At 54.6% G+C, this 15,773-nt stretch overlaps 6 protein-coding genes across 6 annotated transcripts; 3 read left to right on the plus strand and 3 right to left on the minus strand.

Annotated features, from left to right (window-relative positions):
• Positions 1 to 65: 65 nt before the first annotated feature.
• On the plus strand, positions 66 to 797 carry CCOS01_01581 (Yae1 protein; the record flags this gene model as incomplete). Its single annotated transcript, XM_060449774.1, has 1 exon — positions 66 to 797. One exon carries the CDS (start codon positions 66 to 68, stop codon positions 795 to 797), a length of 732 nt encoding a protein of 243 aa, XP_060321212.1.
• A 2,472-nt stretch (positions 798 to 3,269) lies between these two features.
• On the plus strand, positions 3,270 to 4,214 carry CCOS01_01582 (uncharacterized protein; the record flags this gene model as incomplete). Its single annotated transcript, XM_060449775.1, has 1 exon — positions 3,270 to 4,214. The coding sequence occupies one exon, from the start codon at positions 3,270 to 3,272 to the stop codon at positions 4,212 to 4,214; it is 945 nt and encodes a 314-aa protein (XP_060321213.1).
• Positions 4,215 to 5,154: 940 nt separating this feature from the next.
• On the minus strand, positions 5,155 to 6,088 carry CCOS01_01583 (cenp-O kinetochore centromere component; the record flags this gene model as incomplete). Its single annotated transcript, XM_060449776.1, has 2 exons — positions 5,155 to 5,963; positions 6,019 to 6,088. 2 exons carry the CDS (start codon positions 6,086 to 6,088, stop codon positions 5,155 to 5,157), a joined length of 879 nt encoding a protein of 292 aa, XP_060321214.1.
• Positions 6,089 to 7,122: 1,034 nt separating this feature from the next.
• On the plus strand, positions 7,123 to 8,909 carry CCOS01_01584 (acetyl-CoA transporter 1; the record flags this gene model as incomplete). Its single annotated transcript, XM_060449777.1, has 2 exons — positions 7,123 to 8,510; positions 8,570 to 8,909. The coding sequence occupies 2 exons, from the start codon at positions 7,123 to 7,125 to the stop codon at positions 8,907 to 8,909; spliced, it is 1,728 nt and encodes a 575-aa protein (XP_060321215.1).
• A 256-nt stretch (positions 8,910 to 9,165) lies between these two features.
• Positions 9,166 to 10,347, minus strand: CCOS01_01585 (DNA/pantothenate metabolism flavoprotein; the record flags this gene model as incomplete). The annotated part of the gene is made up of 1 exon (XM_060449778.1): positions 9,166 to 10,347. The coding sequence occupies one exon, from the start codon at positions 10,345 to 10,347 to the stop codon at positions 9,166 to 9,168; it is 1,182 nt and encodes a 393-aa protein (XP_060321216.1).
• A 1,004-nt stretch (positions 10,348 to 11,351) lies between these two features.
• CCOS01_01586 (major facilitator superfamily transporter) lies at positions 11,352 to 13,082 on the minus strand (the record flags this gene model as incomplete). The annotated part of the gene is made up of 2 exons (XM_060449779.1): positions 11,352 to 12,259; positions 12,401 to 13,082. 2 exons carry the CDS (start codon positions 13,080 to 13,082, stop codon positions 11,352 to 11,354), a joined length of 1,590 nt encoding a protein of 529 aa, XP_060321217.1.
• Positions 13,083 to 15,773: the final 2,691 nt, after the last annotated feature.

Here is a 15,773-nt window from a genome sequence, read left to right on the forward strand (position 1 = left end):
TCTCCGTCACCTCAGCAAAAACGCCCAAGACTACGAGCGGCACAGTCTTTGACTAGTCTCTCACTATGCATCTTCAACCCATTGACAACACTGAAATCGAGCCATTCACCAGCGCCATGGACGATCCCCGCATCACCATCCTGCCAGTGGCGCAGTCCCAAGAGACCTTTGACGACGTCTGGGGCTCTGAGCCCGGCTCGCCGAACCACGCCGGCCACAACAACAATTTTGCCCAAGACGCGGCGAGCGCAGCAGCACCCGAGGGAACGCACCCGGGCGACATGCCGCGCCTGCAGGCCGAGCACACCAACGCCGGCTACCGCGAGGGCATATCCGCCGCCAAAGCCCACAGCATCCAGGCGGGCTTTGACGAGGGCTTCAGCCTCGGCGCCGAGGTCGGCTCACTCGCGGGCCAGATTGTCGGCCTTTTTGAGGGCATCGCCGCTGCACTAGACGGCCACGATGAGGATTCTTCTAAGAAAGCCCGCCAGACGCTGGACGACGCAAAGGCCGAGCTCAAGATTGACTCCATCTTTGGACCGGCGTACTGGAACACTGACGGGACCTGGAAGTTTGACGTTGAGGGCGCCAATGATGGTGATGAAATCCTCTTCGCAGACGTGGCTCGTGCCCACCCCCTCATTCGCAAATGGCAAAAGGTGGCCGACGCCGAGATCGAGCAATGGGGCATCGTGCTCGAGGCCATTGGCGACGCGCAGGAGCACGAGAGGCAGCAGAGCCCGGAGCGGGCGCCCAGCTCCGCGGTGCCACAGACTAAGAAACCTCTCGATTGGTGAGGTTTGCTTCTGTCAGCGGTTGCCTCTCCGTTGTGCCATGCACAAGGAAGCACCGCCATCGCATTGCCGTGCGCTACTCGCGGCAACCGAATTTCCACCAGGTCTTTATGTGGAGGAGTCTTCGGGCCGAGCTGGCGCCCTCATCGAGAGAGAAGAAGGGAGAGAAAAAGATCTCACTTACAGAACTGCCCGGGTCCTATACCACGAATGCGCAAGAGCCATCATCGGTTCCCAGTAAGTTGCTATAGCGTCAATGGCTATGCCCAGGTGGAGACGACTTGACTAAACTGAACACACAGCTGATCCGATCAAATTGCATTAATATTACAAACTTGATATTGCTTCGGCTATTTGGGTTTTCCCGTGGACGGCGACGAAGGGAACGGGAATCCCCCGACCTCTATCCCTCGCTAGGGTAGAGTTAAATTCGGACTTTGACCAAGAACCCCATTTTCGCAAGACCTTCCCCTCCTTGTGCTGCCGACGTGTGGCGAGTATATGGCACAGCAGCCGGAGCCGGATCTGGCACATGAGCCGCAAATTTTTGACGACAACCCTCAAGCCCTCTTGTGGCTTGTTTACAGTTCATGACGAGGCGAACCATCCTTCTTAGCCGATCGCTCATGAGCTCATGACTCTGTTGGTGGTTTCCTATTTTTGACAGGACGCAGACGGGAAGGGGGAGGCAGCCAAGCAACATTGTTTAGACGAAAATGCGGTTATGACCACCTGTCAAAATCGACACTGACAAGGGAGGACGTTGCGGGTTGTAAGATTTCTTCAAAGGCAAATGAACATGGATGCCATGAGGGTGAATTCTTGTTGGACATGATCTCACATAGTCAAGAAGCTGGATGAATCTCAATACTACCTACCTCACCCTCTGCATAAAGGAGAGAAACCTGCATGAAAGATTCCCGCATCATTGAAGATGGGCCATACACCAATTCACGACTCAACAGCCTTGAGGCTGAGAGACCATTAGAAGATCCGTATTAAGCGCCGAAGCCATCATCGATTCCACTTCCACCAATAGGTAGGGAGGTGGATTAGGCCTGAAGACCTCAGCGCGAAGGGGCGGAGGGGGAGGCCACCAGCAACCCTCACTGACATCATCCCACAACACCCGCACCATACGAACGAGCACTACGCAGCAAATCCCACAACTTTTCGGAGTTCGCGAAGAAGAGATAGTGGCTGCCACACCTGCACTCGATGCTTTGACCCCCTTGGAAATTGGCCAAATTCATGGGATAACCAAGGGTTATGGTGTTTCGAAAGTTCGGATGACGGGCTGTGCTGCCTCACAATTGGAGGGGTCAGCCCATCTCGACTCTCCTCGAGCCCAAAGGTCTCTTTAAGCTCAACACCATTCGAGACGATTTCTGCAGGGATATTTACGATTAGCGTGAAATGGTGGCATAGCAGAGTGGCATTACCCCTGGTTGTCGGACGAGGTGACATCGTCTTTCCCCCCTCCTTGACCTTCTTCCCCCGGGTTTGCTGGCAGGTACTCCGTAGATCTTGGTCATTAGTGAAAAGGCTGCTTTACACAGGGATCCTGGGTGATCCCATCTGCCGAAGCATGCTCCGTCCCTGTATCAGAGGCTCATGCAGAGCAGCAGCTGCGCCCATCTCCATCTCCATCTCTGGCCTGCTGCGCTCCTTCAACCACTCCGTTCCCTCTATTCTTTTTTCCGAATTGGGAGAAGAAAGTTACGTAGTAGGAAAAGAAACAAGGCCCTACCAAGCACATCTCTCCGTATCCGTACCTGTCGTCCCAATTTCTGATCGCAACGTAATTTTAGCAAACGTCCATCCGAAGCTTGGTGATCCCCGTCCTTGTGATCGTTTTCCTCCCCCTCCCAGCCTTTCCCCCCTGATCTTCGTCAAAGAGACGGGCTAACCAATCACGGAGATCTTCGACATGCAATGGAGGCCTGCGGGGCGATGCTTCTTTTTCAGCCCCTTTAGATGGGGCAGCGTCCAAAGGACGGCAGGCCTTTTCTCTTCCATGTACGTACGGATACTACTATGTACGGCGGAATAATGACATGACGTTTAATCAAATTAGCGTAGCTCCATTTAGTGACCTACCCAAGGTATACCCGTGAGTCTATTCGCGATGTTGGGCTTAGCGGCTTTGCCCCTAGCCACTCCTCCTCCCGATGTCTCCGCCATCGTCACTTAAACCCCCTGTATGGGAGTTCCGCGATGGGAAAGGGAAGAAAGATAGAAAAGGAGCAGCTCTTCACCTTGTTTCTCGACTCCCCTTTTCTTCTCTCTCTCTTCAGTATCTCTGATACCAATTACTTTCGCTAATACCTTCAATATCGACCCTGGTCTCGTTTGCTCTCTCTCACTCTACACACTTCCCTATTTACTTTATAGTAAATATTCATTCTTTCTCCTACCCAGAGCAAACCATAACCCACCTCACTTACACACACACACACACACACACACAACACAATGCGCTACTCAACCCTCACAGTCCTCGGCCTCGCAGCCGTCGCCCGCGCAACATGGGACGGCCAATTCAGCTACCCACCAGGCATCGAGCCCCTCGGCCTCGCCAACGGCAACGTAGACTTCAACATCAAGACCTTTGGCCCCCTCACAGGCCCACCCTCCGACTGCATCTCCGTCTGGCACCCTCCCCACCCGGACGTCTACATTGACGACTGCGACAGCGACAAGGAGCACGGCTGGCACTGGGTCCACCCGGGCAAGCCCAAATGGGGCGACAAGCCCGGCAAGGACAAGGACGGCCACAAGTGGAAGAAGCCAAAGCACACAAAGGAACCCGGCTGCGACAAGTGCTCCCCGGAGACCACCGAGCCCCCCTCGGCCCCGGAACCCACAGAGACACCCGACCAGCCCGACCAGCCGGAGCAGCCCGAGCCCACCACCACGCCGCAGTCCTGGAAGTGGACCACCTCCACAATCACCCAGACCGCCGTCTCCACAATCTACAGCTGCCCGCCCAGCGTCCCCAACTGCCCCGGCAACGGCGGCGGCACAATGTACGAGACCGTCACCGTCCCCGCCATCGTCACAATCTGCCCCGTCCCCGTCGCGCCAAACCCGGGCCCGACCACCGCGCCCGTGGCTCCTCCCGCCACCACCGCGCCGGCAGAGCAGCCCGCGCCCAGCAACCCTTCCCCTCCCCAGACCCTCTCCTCCGTCGTCATCCCGCCCGTGTCATCAAGCCCCCCTGTGGTCCCCGTCCCTCCCGTTTCCTCTGCTCCCCCCGCCGCCACGACGACCAAGCCCGATTCCGTCGGCACCGTCACCAGACCCAACCCGACCGCGACCACGAGCCGCGCCGTCGTCACCGCCGGTGCTGTACAAAACGTTCAGCGCGCGGGTGGTGTGGTCGTCGCCGTGGTGGCTGCCGCCGCTGCCTTTATCTAAATGGAATCTTCAGTGCTTTTATTTTTTGGCCTTTTGCTTTTCATCATGTTACTAGAGAGAAAGACAATACGTTGCTTTTGCGATTCAGGCATAGAGGGTGATATACCATGGGAACTTGGGGTACAATGGGACAAAATAAGGGTTAATGACTGAAAATCAACGAACGGGAATCTGGGGGGTTTTCACTTGGACACGATTGGGTTGGCTCCTCGGGCTTCGCAACTTTGGGCGAAGGAGGATATCGGCTCTGGCGTCTGAGAAACCCAACTTAATTAGTTAAGGCTAATATAATGGGTTGCGTACTTTTGATTACAATATCTGTTCCATCATCCTTTACTCGTGCAAGGTGCAACCAATGATGGAATTCCCAAGTCGATTCCTCGCAACCAAGCTCAATGTCTTGGACTAACATGGCTCTGCAGCGGGTTTGACACGCATAATCGGTCATCAATAGTCGCGTTGCCCTGGGTGTCGTCTTCTCGCCGCGTAGCTTTGGTCGGCTGCTACGGATCGACAGCAGATCTTCAGATCGAGGGATACCTTGAGTCGATCTGCTTTTGACATGATCCACTTTGAAGCCTCTGCCATTTACTCGCTGGTCGATTGAGTTGCGGACCGAGTTTGTGGCTGCATAATCTTGCAAATTGAACGCAATATGCTTAAGGTACATTTGCGTTCAGGCCAGGTTGCGGACGGCTCGGAGGGTCACGCATCAGTCGAGAGGACAAATGCGATTTTTCGGTGCGGACGGCTTTCTACCTAGCATGTGCTCGTCTCACTCGGACGGACTTGCCGATCTGGTTGCTTTTCAGTTGAGAGGTCTATCCCGCAAGATCTTCGTTGAAGGCCGTAGAAATGGGTCCTACTGTCGTCGGATGACCAGTCTTTGGTCCATAATTTCCTATTCGTAGAAGCATCTTTGTCGTACCCGACCCAGTCCTCAAGATGTCGCTAACCGCTTTGCGACATCTTCTACGCGACGGCTGTCACCTAGAAGATCTCGCGTGGTCTCTCGATCACGTCCCGCCATGCCGAGAACGACGAGTTTTTGAATCTGCCCATCTTCGCTCATGACCAATCTGCCCGCCCTGCCATCGGCCCATTCGATGCTGATCTGCTTGGCTTCAATGTCTGCGGCAACGATGCTTGTGACCGCCTGGTCGGAGTTATCCCCCTCGCTGCCGGCGCCCACCAGCCCAGCCGCCTTTTGCAGATCGCCAATCACAGCAGTGCGGTTGTGGTATCTCACAATTTCCCTCCTCAGCGTTCGCACGAAGCGAGATAAATCTTGGACCTTCTGATCTTCGGCGTCGGCAGGCTTGGGTGCAGGGAGATGGCGAGCAGCGAGTGCGGCGAGCGGGATGCATGGAGGCACCGTATGGCGATGAACACGCAGGTGTCGCGAGTCTTTGTACGGTCGATTGAGCATGACATAGTATGGTCGTCGGAACTTGGCGCCGGACATGATTTCGATGCGAATGCCCAGAACGCTGCCTCGATCGACGGCATTGGGGTCCGGGTCTTTAACCTTGAACGTCGTTATAGTTGCGCAAGTTCTGTACAGACATTGCTGGTCGTGCGCGTCTTGGGCTTTGGATCGGGAGAGGACTTGGTCGCGGTCGGCCTTGGATTCGGAAGGGAGTGCAATCGTGCTGCGTTTCTCATTGTCTTCCTTGAGGGCGTTTCGTATCGAATCGGACGAGATGAGAGCTGTGGCCTGGACCTTCAATTCCTTCTTCAACGAGGCGGCTGGGCGCATCGCAAGTTAGCATCTGGGCAAGGATCCCCTTGGAGAAGCACTTACCTTTTGCTCGAAGGTCATTGATCTCTTGTTCGAGAGCTTCTGCAGCAGCATCTGGAAGTTCACCAGACATTTTGTCTGTTGCGGGTGTGGACAGGAGGGAATCGCGATTTCCTCGGCGAGGAGAGCACAGTTGTCGTAGTCTTAGTTAGCGATGACGTGATTGGGATCCTGGACGCGATCGACGCGTCTTGGTGAAGTTGACAATTGAATTGGTTGCCAAGCAGCGCAGTGCGAGACACTTGAACCCAGTCAACAAAACGTCCCGACAGCGCGGAATGCGACCCGCGGGGAAGCTTATCTAAACTGTTATCTTATCAATGATTATCTTGGGTACCTACGCAGTTTGGCGCCAAATGAGGCATGGCGCCAGGGGTCCCAAGGGAGCTCGCCGGGCGGCGGGTGGCTTCCCACTCGAGTGGAGCGCGTCTGGACCTGGATAAGCTTCTTTGAATCTTCTCCCCAATTCCCGTTTACTTCACCCCGAGGTATCGTCGCAACAGAAACACCTTTTCTTGCTGTGTTGATTTGCTTCTGCCGAATTCACTACGTGTCGGTCCACTTGGGACTTGAGTTCTTTTTACTATCATATCTCATTCTTATCTATCATTTCCCTCATTTTCCAAGACCCCGCAACGTCCAACTCGACCACTATTCCATTCCTTCTTTGCCACTGGCGTGTTCTCAAAAGTGTCAAAGGCCACGGTTGCGCTTCCACTGTTCCCCGAACATCACCTTTTTCCACCCTTTCTTCTACCAACCATACTCGCGCACACAAAAACAAGCTCTCGATTGCTTGGGTGCCTAGCGCCATACCGTCTATCATTGGTCTAAGCTGTTGTTTAAGACAGCATCGCCTTGACTGCCACGGACTCTGCTCCACCCCGCCCTCGACCCTGTCTAGGTGGTCTTCGCTGGACAGACAAAGAACCTTTTCCTTTGCTCACGACTCCCGACTTGTCGCATAAAGTCTTTTTTTCCTTTCTCCCAAACCACCTCTCACGTTTCGACACAGCCGCTCTCAACCGAAACCTCGAATTCTACTGCGTACTAGCATTGCGCCGCAAGCTCCAACCGAGACACTCCTCAACTACAAGCCAAGCACAAATGAGCGTCCGAACACGCCGAAACAAGTCCGTCAAGCGAAAAGCTTTGGCTGATTTAGCTGTAGACACAGACGGCACGAACGGTAACGCCAACGGCGGGATGAACCAGAACAACGTTGAGTTCCGGCGGAAGGCGACGACTCCCGGCTCCGACACCGTGACCGCGAACCTGATGTCGCGCGAATCCTTCACCCTCGACGACCCCGTCCCGAAGACACCCATCGCCAATAATCATGGCTTCTTCGAGTTGCCGTTGCAGGATCAGAGGAATTTCCTCCTGCTGGTGCTCCTGTACTTCCTACAGGGTGTGCCCATGGGTCTCGCGGGTGGTTCGGTTCCCTTCCTAATGAAGGACCACATGTCGTACAGCGAGATCGGAATCTTTAGTCTAGCTTCATACCCATACTCGCTGAAGCTTCTCTGGAGTCCCATCGTTGACGCGGTTTGGAGTCCCAAGGTTGGACGCAGAAAGAGCTGGATTCTTCCCATTCAGCTGCTTTCAGGACTGGGTATGCTCTGGCTCGGGTCTACTGTCGAGAACATGATGGCCAACACCGGCAAGCCCGGAGGTCCTACCGTGTGGAACTTCACCGGCTGGTGGTTCTTCCTCGTCTTTATGTGCGCCACGCAAGATATCGCCGTAGACGGCTGGGCTTTGACTCTCCTGACGCCCGGCAATGTGTCGTATGCATCCACTGCACAGACCGTCGGTCTCACTGCCGGCCACTTCCTATCCTACACGGTGTTCTTGGCCTTCAACTCCAAGGACTTTGCAAACCGCTACTTCCGCAGCTCTCCCCTGGATCACGGTCTCATGTCGCTTGGCGGATATCTGACTTTCTGGGGCTGGGCGTACATTGCCATCACCATTGGGCTCTCTCTCTTCAAGCGTGAGGAGAGAACCAAGAATGAGGATGGCATTTGGGATGTGTACAAGATCATGTGGGGTGTTCTCAAGTTGAAGAATATCCAGACCATTATCATTGTTCATCTCATTGCTAAGATTGGCTTTCAGGCCAATGACGCAGTCACCAACCTGAAGCTCATTGACAAGGGATTCGGTCAGGAGAACATGGCCCTGACGGTCCTCATCGATTTCCCTTTTGAAATCGCGCTTGGCTACTACGCTGGCAAGTGGTCTCAGGAATACACTCCTATGCGCCTATGGTGCTGGGGCTTCATGGGCCGCCTCGTTGCTGCTCTGATCGCCCAGTTCACCGTCACCATTTTCCCGGCCGGCGGCGTTACTCCTTGGTACATGCTGGTCGTCATTGGCGAACACGTCTTCTCGACCTTTACAAACACGGTCATGTTTGTCGCCGTCTCTGCTTTCCACGCTAGAATCGCAGACCCTGTCATCGGCGGTACCTACATGACTCTCTTGGCTACGTAAGTTTATCCTCGGATTATCACTTGACCAAGTTCCTTTGCTAATATGGCCTCCGCAGCGTCTGTAATCTTGGCGGCACGTTCCCGCGCTTCTTCGTCTTGCGTCTGGTCGACTACTTCACCGTCGCGACCTGCAAACCTGGCAACCCCGCGGATCTGAACGCCCTGAAGGGCCCTGTCATCACCGACCCCTTCTCTTGCTCCCTGCAGCCAGACAAGGAGAAGTGTGTCAACGGTGGCGGCACGTGTGAGATGGTGCGTGACGGATACTACTTTGTCAACATCATCTGCGTCGTCTTTGGCGTGGTGACGTTCATGCTCTACATCCGACCTAGAGTTCTGCATCTGCAGTCACTCCCCATGAGAGCCTGGCGTTTGGCGCCGTCGACGTCTAAATAATGAAATTGCACTGCGCAGAAAACCCGGGGGATGTTGTACATGTATCATATAAAGCATCACGTAGCGCGCACGGTTTGGAGTACCTTTCATAGAGAGAGAGCGAGAAAGACAAGGAGGGAAACAATTGTACTTGATATGCTTTTTTCATTACCATTTGATGCGCGCTATGCCGTTATATACGTGACGCTTGCCCAAAAAAGCCTTGCCAGGAAACATGAAATCCCCTCGCTCGCTGACACACAATATCCCTCTACTTCTACAACGACTCGATGTGCTGCGAATGCAAATCCTGCACAGCAGGGATAATCAAGCTCTCAATCTCGATCTCGGGATCACTCTCCGGCAGCGCGCTGGGGTCAAGCGGCTTGTCCTCCCACGTTCCCCCACTTCCCCCCGACGACGATGACGCACGCTGAACGCTCGGCACGCGGACCCACCGGTCCGGCCTACCTGGCGCGACGAAGACGACCTCCCACTTGCGCGTGGACAGCAGGTTGCCGATGACGAGGTGGTGCTGGTACCGCTCGAGGGAGTACTTGGCCTTGTGCACGAGGATGGCCGGGTCCGTCTCGAGCTTGAAGCTGACGACCATCCCTTGCGGGGCCCAGCCGTCGACGAGGTTCTGGAGGAATTTGGGGACGGGGTCGAGGTCGATGACGAGGGACTTGGATTTTGCTATCTTGGTGGAGTCGAAGTTGTCAAAGGCCTCTTCGTCTTCCGTGTTGGAGGCGTTGCCGTTGCCGTTGCTGGAGTTGGCGGGTTTGGCTGTGGTTTTCGTTGTAGCTGATCCTGCCCCTGCTCCAGAGAAAGAATCCGTGGCATTGGTGGACTGGATCTTGTGCTCGGCCATTCTGTCCTGCGGCAGGAAGAAGTCAGACACCGCGGCGGCGAGGTAGAGAAGCGCCGACGGGCCCAAGGGTCTCAACAACCCCGCAATAGCGCGCAGCTCAAACAAGTAATCCGTAATCGTCGTAAACGGCAGCATGAGCAGCATATTGCCCTTCTTAGCAGCGGTATACTTGCGCAACACCTCTCGCATGCGCTGCTGGTGCGCCGCGTTCGCGACGACGGTGCCGTCCTCGCCCTCGGCCAGGAAATCCAAAAAGCAATCCGTGGCGTGGGAGTAGTGGCGCGAGTACGGCTGCAACGAAAACTGACGGTGCAGAAAGATGACGGCGTAGCCGGCCTCGAGGAAGTACTCGGCCGAGGTGGCGCCGCGGGTTCCCGCGGAGAAGTTGTCGATGAAGCGGACCGTCTGCTTCTCGAGGGGCACGGTGGTGCCGCCCGAGGTCACGAGGACGACGCGCCGGCTCGAGGCGGCGTGGTGGTCGATGAAGGAGCGGGCGGCGGCGACGTGGGCGTCTAGGTTTTTGGGGGGCGGTTGGGAGGAGAAGTAGGCGTCTTCTTGGCGTTCTGCCGTTTCTGTGGGGAGAGACATTTTTCGGGGGGGGAGTTTGTGTTTGATGAAGCGGTGATATTCACGGATCGTCTCAGAGAAGTGGTAGCTGTTTACTGTGTCAAGTGATGATGTGTGGTGGTGAGATTTGTGAGACCTCGGTGGCAGGGAAAATGGACTGGTGACGAAGGGCCGTCCGAAGGTGTATGTGAGACCTGAACGGTGTCAGTGACTTAATATACACAGTTGATATCTCCAGTAGCGGCATTCGACCCCATTCATGTCCAGAAGTATGGTGTATAAGGAGTATGAGGGATGAGAATCCATCTCCATTACTCGGCCCAATACCTCCGCCGGACCTCGGTCCTCCGGCACCCATTTTCTCATATGACGTGTCTTACACGTAAACTCACCTTGGGATATATAGTGTCTTTCTAAGTTTAAATAGCGTCAATCTCGAAGACGATGTATGAGGTTGTGTCGAATGCTCTATCTCCGGAAACTTCGTACCTCAACAATCACTGAAAACAAGAAATTAACCACAATGAAGAGAGATTGGGAAACGCAGCGAGGGTTTTAAACCGTCGTTTCCAGCGCCGGTTCGGTTCCTCCGCACGGGCCGAAGGAGGCCCGTGCCCCACCGACCCGCACCTCCGGGATGGAATCTGCTGCGGATTTCTGGGAACGTATTTGCTTCGGGGCTTCGCAACGACGTCCCGTCGGCGTTCACGTCGTTACAACCGCGGCTCAAATCTCATTCTCAACACACAAGTGACTCAGAAGTCGATGTTGATTCGGCACCGATAGCCGATCATAAGAATGTTTCCAAACCGAACTTCCTGTTTGGGAACGACAGATACAGTTAAACATGAGGTAAGCTTACATCATTACAATTAACTCCGGGTCTAGTCTTCATTATATGTACAATTCTCATCATAGATACCTCTTTGATAACCAATCCCTTTTTATGTACCAAGACCTCGAATTTTCCCTTGTAACAAAAGTGCGCCTGTCCGAATCTCTTTCTTCTTCTTTCTCTTTTTTCTCTAGAAATTGCCCCAGATAACCTTTCCAATGCACACAAACTTGGCAGCCATGAGCGCCGCCAAGGCCAAAACATACACCAGCCCAGTGAAGATAATGAGACCCCAATACTGGCCACCCGTCGCCGTGACAATTTCGCCGCCAATGGGAATACCAATCAGGCACGCGACCGAGACGGCGGTATACGTCGTCGAGTAGTACCGCCCGTAATGCTGCGTCTTGCACAGCCGCCCGACGCACACGGGGCTGATGCTGATGTTGTTCCCGCTTGCAAAACCAAACAGCACGGCAAAGACGATGACGCCCGCGGCCGTCGAGCCCGCCGGCAGCCAGACGGCCAGGCACGCGACCACGGACAGCACGATGGCGGCCATGTTGCTGTTAAACGGTCCGGCCCTATCGGCCCACCAACCAGGCAGCGCCCTACCTAGAACGCTGCCGGCGTTGAGGATGGGCAGGATGGAAAAGGCAAAGGACTCGCTGAACCCCTGACTGAGCGTGTAGCTCGAGATGTACGTCAGCGGGATGAACAGCGCAAACTCCATCAGAAAAATGCCCGCCGTCGTAAGGCTGAAGGCCGCGCTGCGGAAGATGCGCGGGTCCGGGTGCGGGCTCGCGTTGCGGGCGGGCGGGAGGCGCGAGCGGATCAGGAAGTTGGAGGCGCCGCAGAGGGCGAGGCAGATGAAGCCGACGGCGCGGATGGTCCAGCCCCAGCCGATGCGGGGGAAGAGGGACTTCATCATAAGGGGGAAGATGATGCCGCCGATGGAGCCGCCGGTGGAGGCCATACCTGTCGCGAAGCCGCGGCGGCGCTTGAACCAGTGGCCTACGGCTGCGATGGACGGGGTGAAGACGAGGGAGCTGCCGAGGCCGCAGAGGATGCCGAAGGCGAGCATGAAGTGCCAGTATACTGGGAGAGTGTGTTAGCGCGCTCTTATGTATTTGTATTGCTCGGAGAGGATGTGTTGAGGGATGCAAGTCTGGGAGGGAGTGATGAAACGACGCGCCACAACAAGGCGAGCCGATGCAAAACTCTGTGTAAACGACTTACCTGTGCATATACTCAACAACATGACGCCAATGACAAGACACACCGTCCCAGCGAGAACGAGCCACCGCGGGCCATACTGATCAAACACTGGCCCGATATAGATACCCCCAAAGAAGCAGAGGAACGTATACACGGAGAAAATCCACCCAATCGTTCCCTCGCTGTATCCCTTGAGCTGATGCGTCGCAACGTACGTCTGGAAGATGGCGATACTGTTCATGATGCCCAGGGCCGAGAAGAGCGCCAGCCAGGACCCCAGCACGACGGACCACGCCCGGAGCCCGCCCTCGGGGTAAGTTTCTTCCTCTCCTGCTGTTGTCGAGGCGACTCCTGCAGTGTCGGTGCGGTGGATGTAGTTGCCGTCGTCGTCGTCGTCGGTGGTGTCGCCGGTACCCCCTTCTCCTCCGCCCCCTTCGGCTTCCTTGCCGTAGGCGGCATTGTTGTTGTTCTTGTTGCTGTTGTTGATGAAATCGCTGTTGTGTTGGTGATGGTAGTTGGCGCCGCCCGCGCCGGCGACGGCGTTGGAGACGGAGGGAATCAGGTCGTTGCCTATGACCGCAGCTGCACCATCGTGGGCTGCGCTCTCTGGCTTGGTGGGCAGCGGGTAGTCATAGTTGCTGTAGTCCGGTTCGGGTGTGATGTGGTCGCCTTGGCGGGCTGTGGAAGCCTTTTCCGGGTCCATGTGGGATGGATGGGTGAATGGATGGATGAAGAGAGGAGGATGAGGGAGAGGACAAGAGAAGAGAGGAGAGCGAGCCTCGGTATTATGTCTCGTGCTGTGTCTGTCTTTGAATCTTTCCCCCTTCGATCTTCAGGTCTTCTTCTTGTTCCCTCGTCCTGAATTTTTTGACTTCCGCCTTGCAGTTCTGCAACCCTGTCGGCCACGTTTTCTCCCTTCTGCTTCCTTTTCCTTTGTCTTGTACAAGAGTTCCTTTTTTTCTTCTTCTTCCGTACAACAACTTCTTCCTCAGCCTTCGAAACTTCTCTCAGTCCTATCAAACCAGACTCGTTGTGGTAAGAGTGATGAACGGTAACAAGAGTATCGAGGCCTAACAAATACCCGTCTCTGATAAAACAGGGATCGAGCTCAAGGAGGAGTAGAGAGTGTCGACTAATACCAACACTATCCTACTGCGGGCCGTTGCGAGGGAGGGAGAGAGCGGATCAACGAACCTACTTGTACTTTTTCTTACTAGTTTCCTTCGCCTCTTCGGTCTTTCGGCTAGAGTTGGGCCTGGTCGGGGGTGGTGGGTGAGTGGGTAGCAGTGGTTCGCGCTCCTTCGTTGAGTTTGTCGTTGGGTTAGGTGATTTGATGCAATTATCCAGTCATTTCCTTGCCAATCATACACCCCAGGTTTACGCACGCGGCTCCTCGCTTCGAAAGGACCATGGAAGTCTTTTAGGACGAGGCTAAAAAAAAAAAGGGGGGTATAAGTCATGCAGTCATGTATGCAAAGGGCGAACAGAGAGACAAGAGGAAAGAAGAAGAAAAAAACTTTTTCCTTTACCCCAGGTTTGCCCCCCCAGGGGTCCTCGAACGACGGGGAATGGACAACCTAACCGACAGCCGTTTCGTTGTGTGAATAAGGTAGGTTCCCGGCTTCTTCTTACTAGGCCGGGACAGGGCTGGTTAACGTGGACCTAACTAGGTAGCTATTGCGGTTTCGTATGTAAGATGTTACCGTATAGCATACTACATGGGAGAAGGATACGCGGACTCGCGTTTATCTTGATGGCATTTGTTTGATGTGGGTAATTCAACCGAACCAAACCCCGGCCTTATTTTCCTCGTGTTTTTCTTCACCATTCGTCTTCTCAGATCGACATATGCCTTTCGGGCATCCCTCATGCCATGCACCGCTCTCCTTCTTTTTTCTTCACACGGTTAGGCTATTAGCATAATATTGGTGGGAATAAAGAGAACAACCCCCGAAGAAATTGGTCATGTTGTCTGTTGACATGTGGCCCTTCTCTGACAAGTTCATGTTAGTCAAGGGCGTCGTTCGGGGATGGCTCGAGACGAAGTCGCGAGCCAAAAACTGACCAATAGCGTATTTCAATTAGTCGATGAAAACCAAACCTCAAGAGCCTGGACTTTTGGTTGCCGAGAATCGGCGTCTCCCCCCCCCAAAAAAAAGGCGAGAGACCCCACCACCGAAACCAAACAATAGTAAGAATCATGATGAATCAGTCAGGTCCCTTTGGCCCAGCAGACCAGATCCGACGCATGACACTTGTCCAACACCGAACTTGTCTTGAGTTTCTGAGACACGTAGATCCGTAGACACATACTCGGAGCACTCTCTCCTAGTCTGTAGAGCCGCATAATGCAAGAATGCCTTACAAGACAACCACCTTTTCCAACGGGGAAACTTACCTCATACAGCGTATACGGTTTACGGCACTATCGCGATTTCTCTTAGCATCTGTCTCCAAGACGTTCCCCGCTAAAGGTGCCTACCTAGCCCCCGCCCTGGGCTCCCGCTTCTCCACACGAAAAAACGCTGCCATTGAACCACGGATTATCGAACAACGCAATCATGACATTATATCCAAGACGCCATCCCAATGATATTCCTCTCTAAAATGCCTTTGTCTGATCGAGATCTGGGAGACAAGAAAAATGACAGGGTTGCTAATCTTTACTCGAATCAGATAGTATATGACACCTTCAACTATTGTACATCAGCGAATAAAGTGGTGATTTCACTATTGACTTGAATCCATGACCCGCTCAGTTGAAGCGAGATCATGCCCTCGATGAAATGCACATATGAGGAACAGAGGAGTCACAATAGCCATTAACGGCATCCGGCCGGTAGCGGGAAAAAGTCTGTTCGCCCGCCGGCTCAAAACCCCCCTTCGCTCGCCTATGCTATTCCTGCGTACCTTGGGAGGCAAGGTATGCGCTCTCCGGTTCCCGCCAGCCGCCGACGCTTCACGTTGACCCTCGCGTCCTTGCCATGCCCGCCCACCCACGCCGGCTCCGGCCGCTTCATAACCTCGGAAATAACCTCCCCTTCCTCATCCGTCGCTCCAAGTACCTTTCCCATGGTTTTCCGTCGAACTTGCATACAATCTCCAGCCATAGCTTGAGCCTCAAAGCCTCCAAGCCTCACTCGCTTACCTTATACTGCGTACATCCGCTCAAGTCAACCTGAATCTGTGCACCACCTTAGGTAGCTAATAAGTGTTACCTGACTATGATCCGCTTGCGGCTCACTCGAAAAAGTCGAGGTACCTCGCCCGCCCGCTCTCCCACATGCGACCAGGTCATCCAAGGTACCTAGTATCTCCCACGTGCTCTGGCCTTGGAACTGCCCTTGGCACGTGCCAGCCAGCCTCATCCATGATCCAACTCACAGAGTCACAC

Source organism: Colletotrichum costaricense (assembly GCF_030867565.1).
Source record: "Colletotrichum costaricense strain IMI 309622 chromosome Unknown Scaffold_1.1, whole genome shotgun sequence".
NCBI lineage: Eukaryota > Fungi > Ascomycota > Sordariomycetes > Glomerellales > Glomerellaceae > Colletotrichum > Colletotrichum costaricense.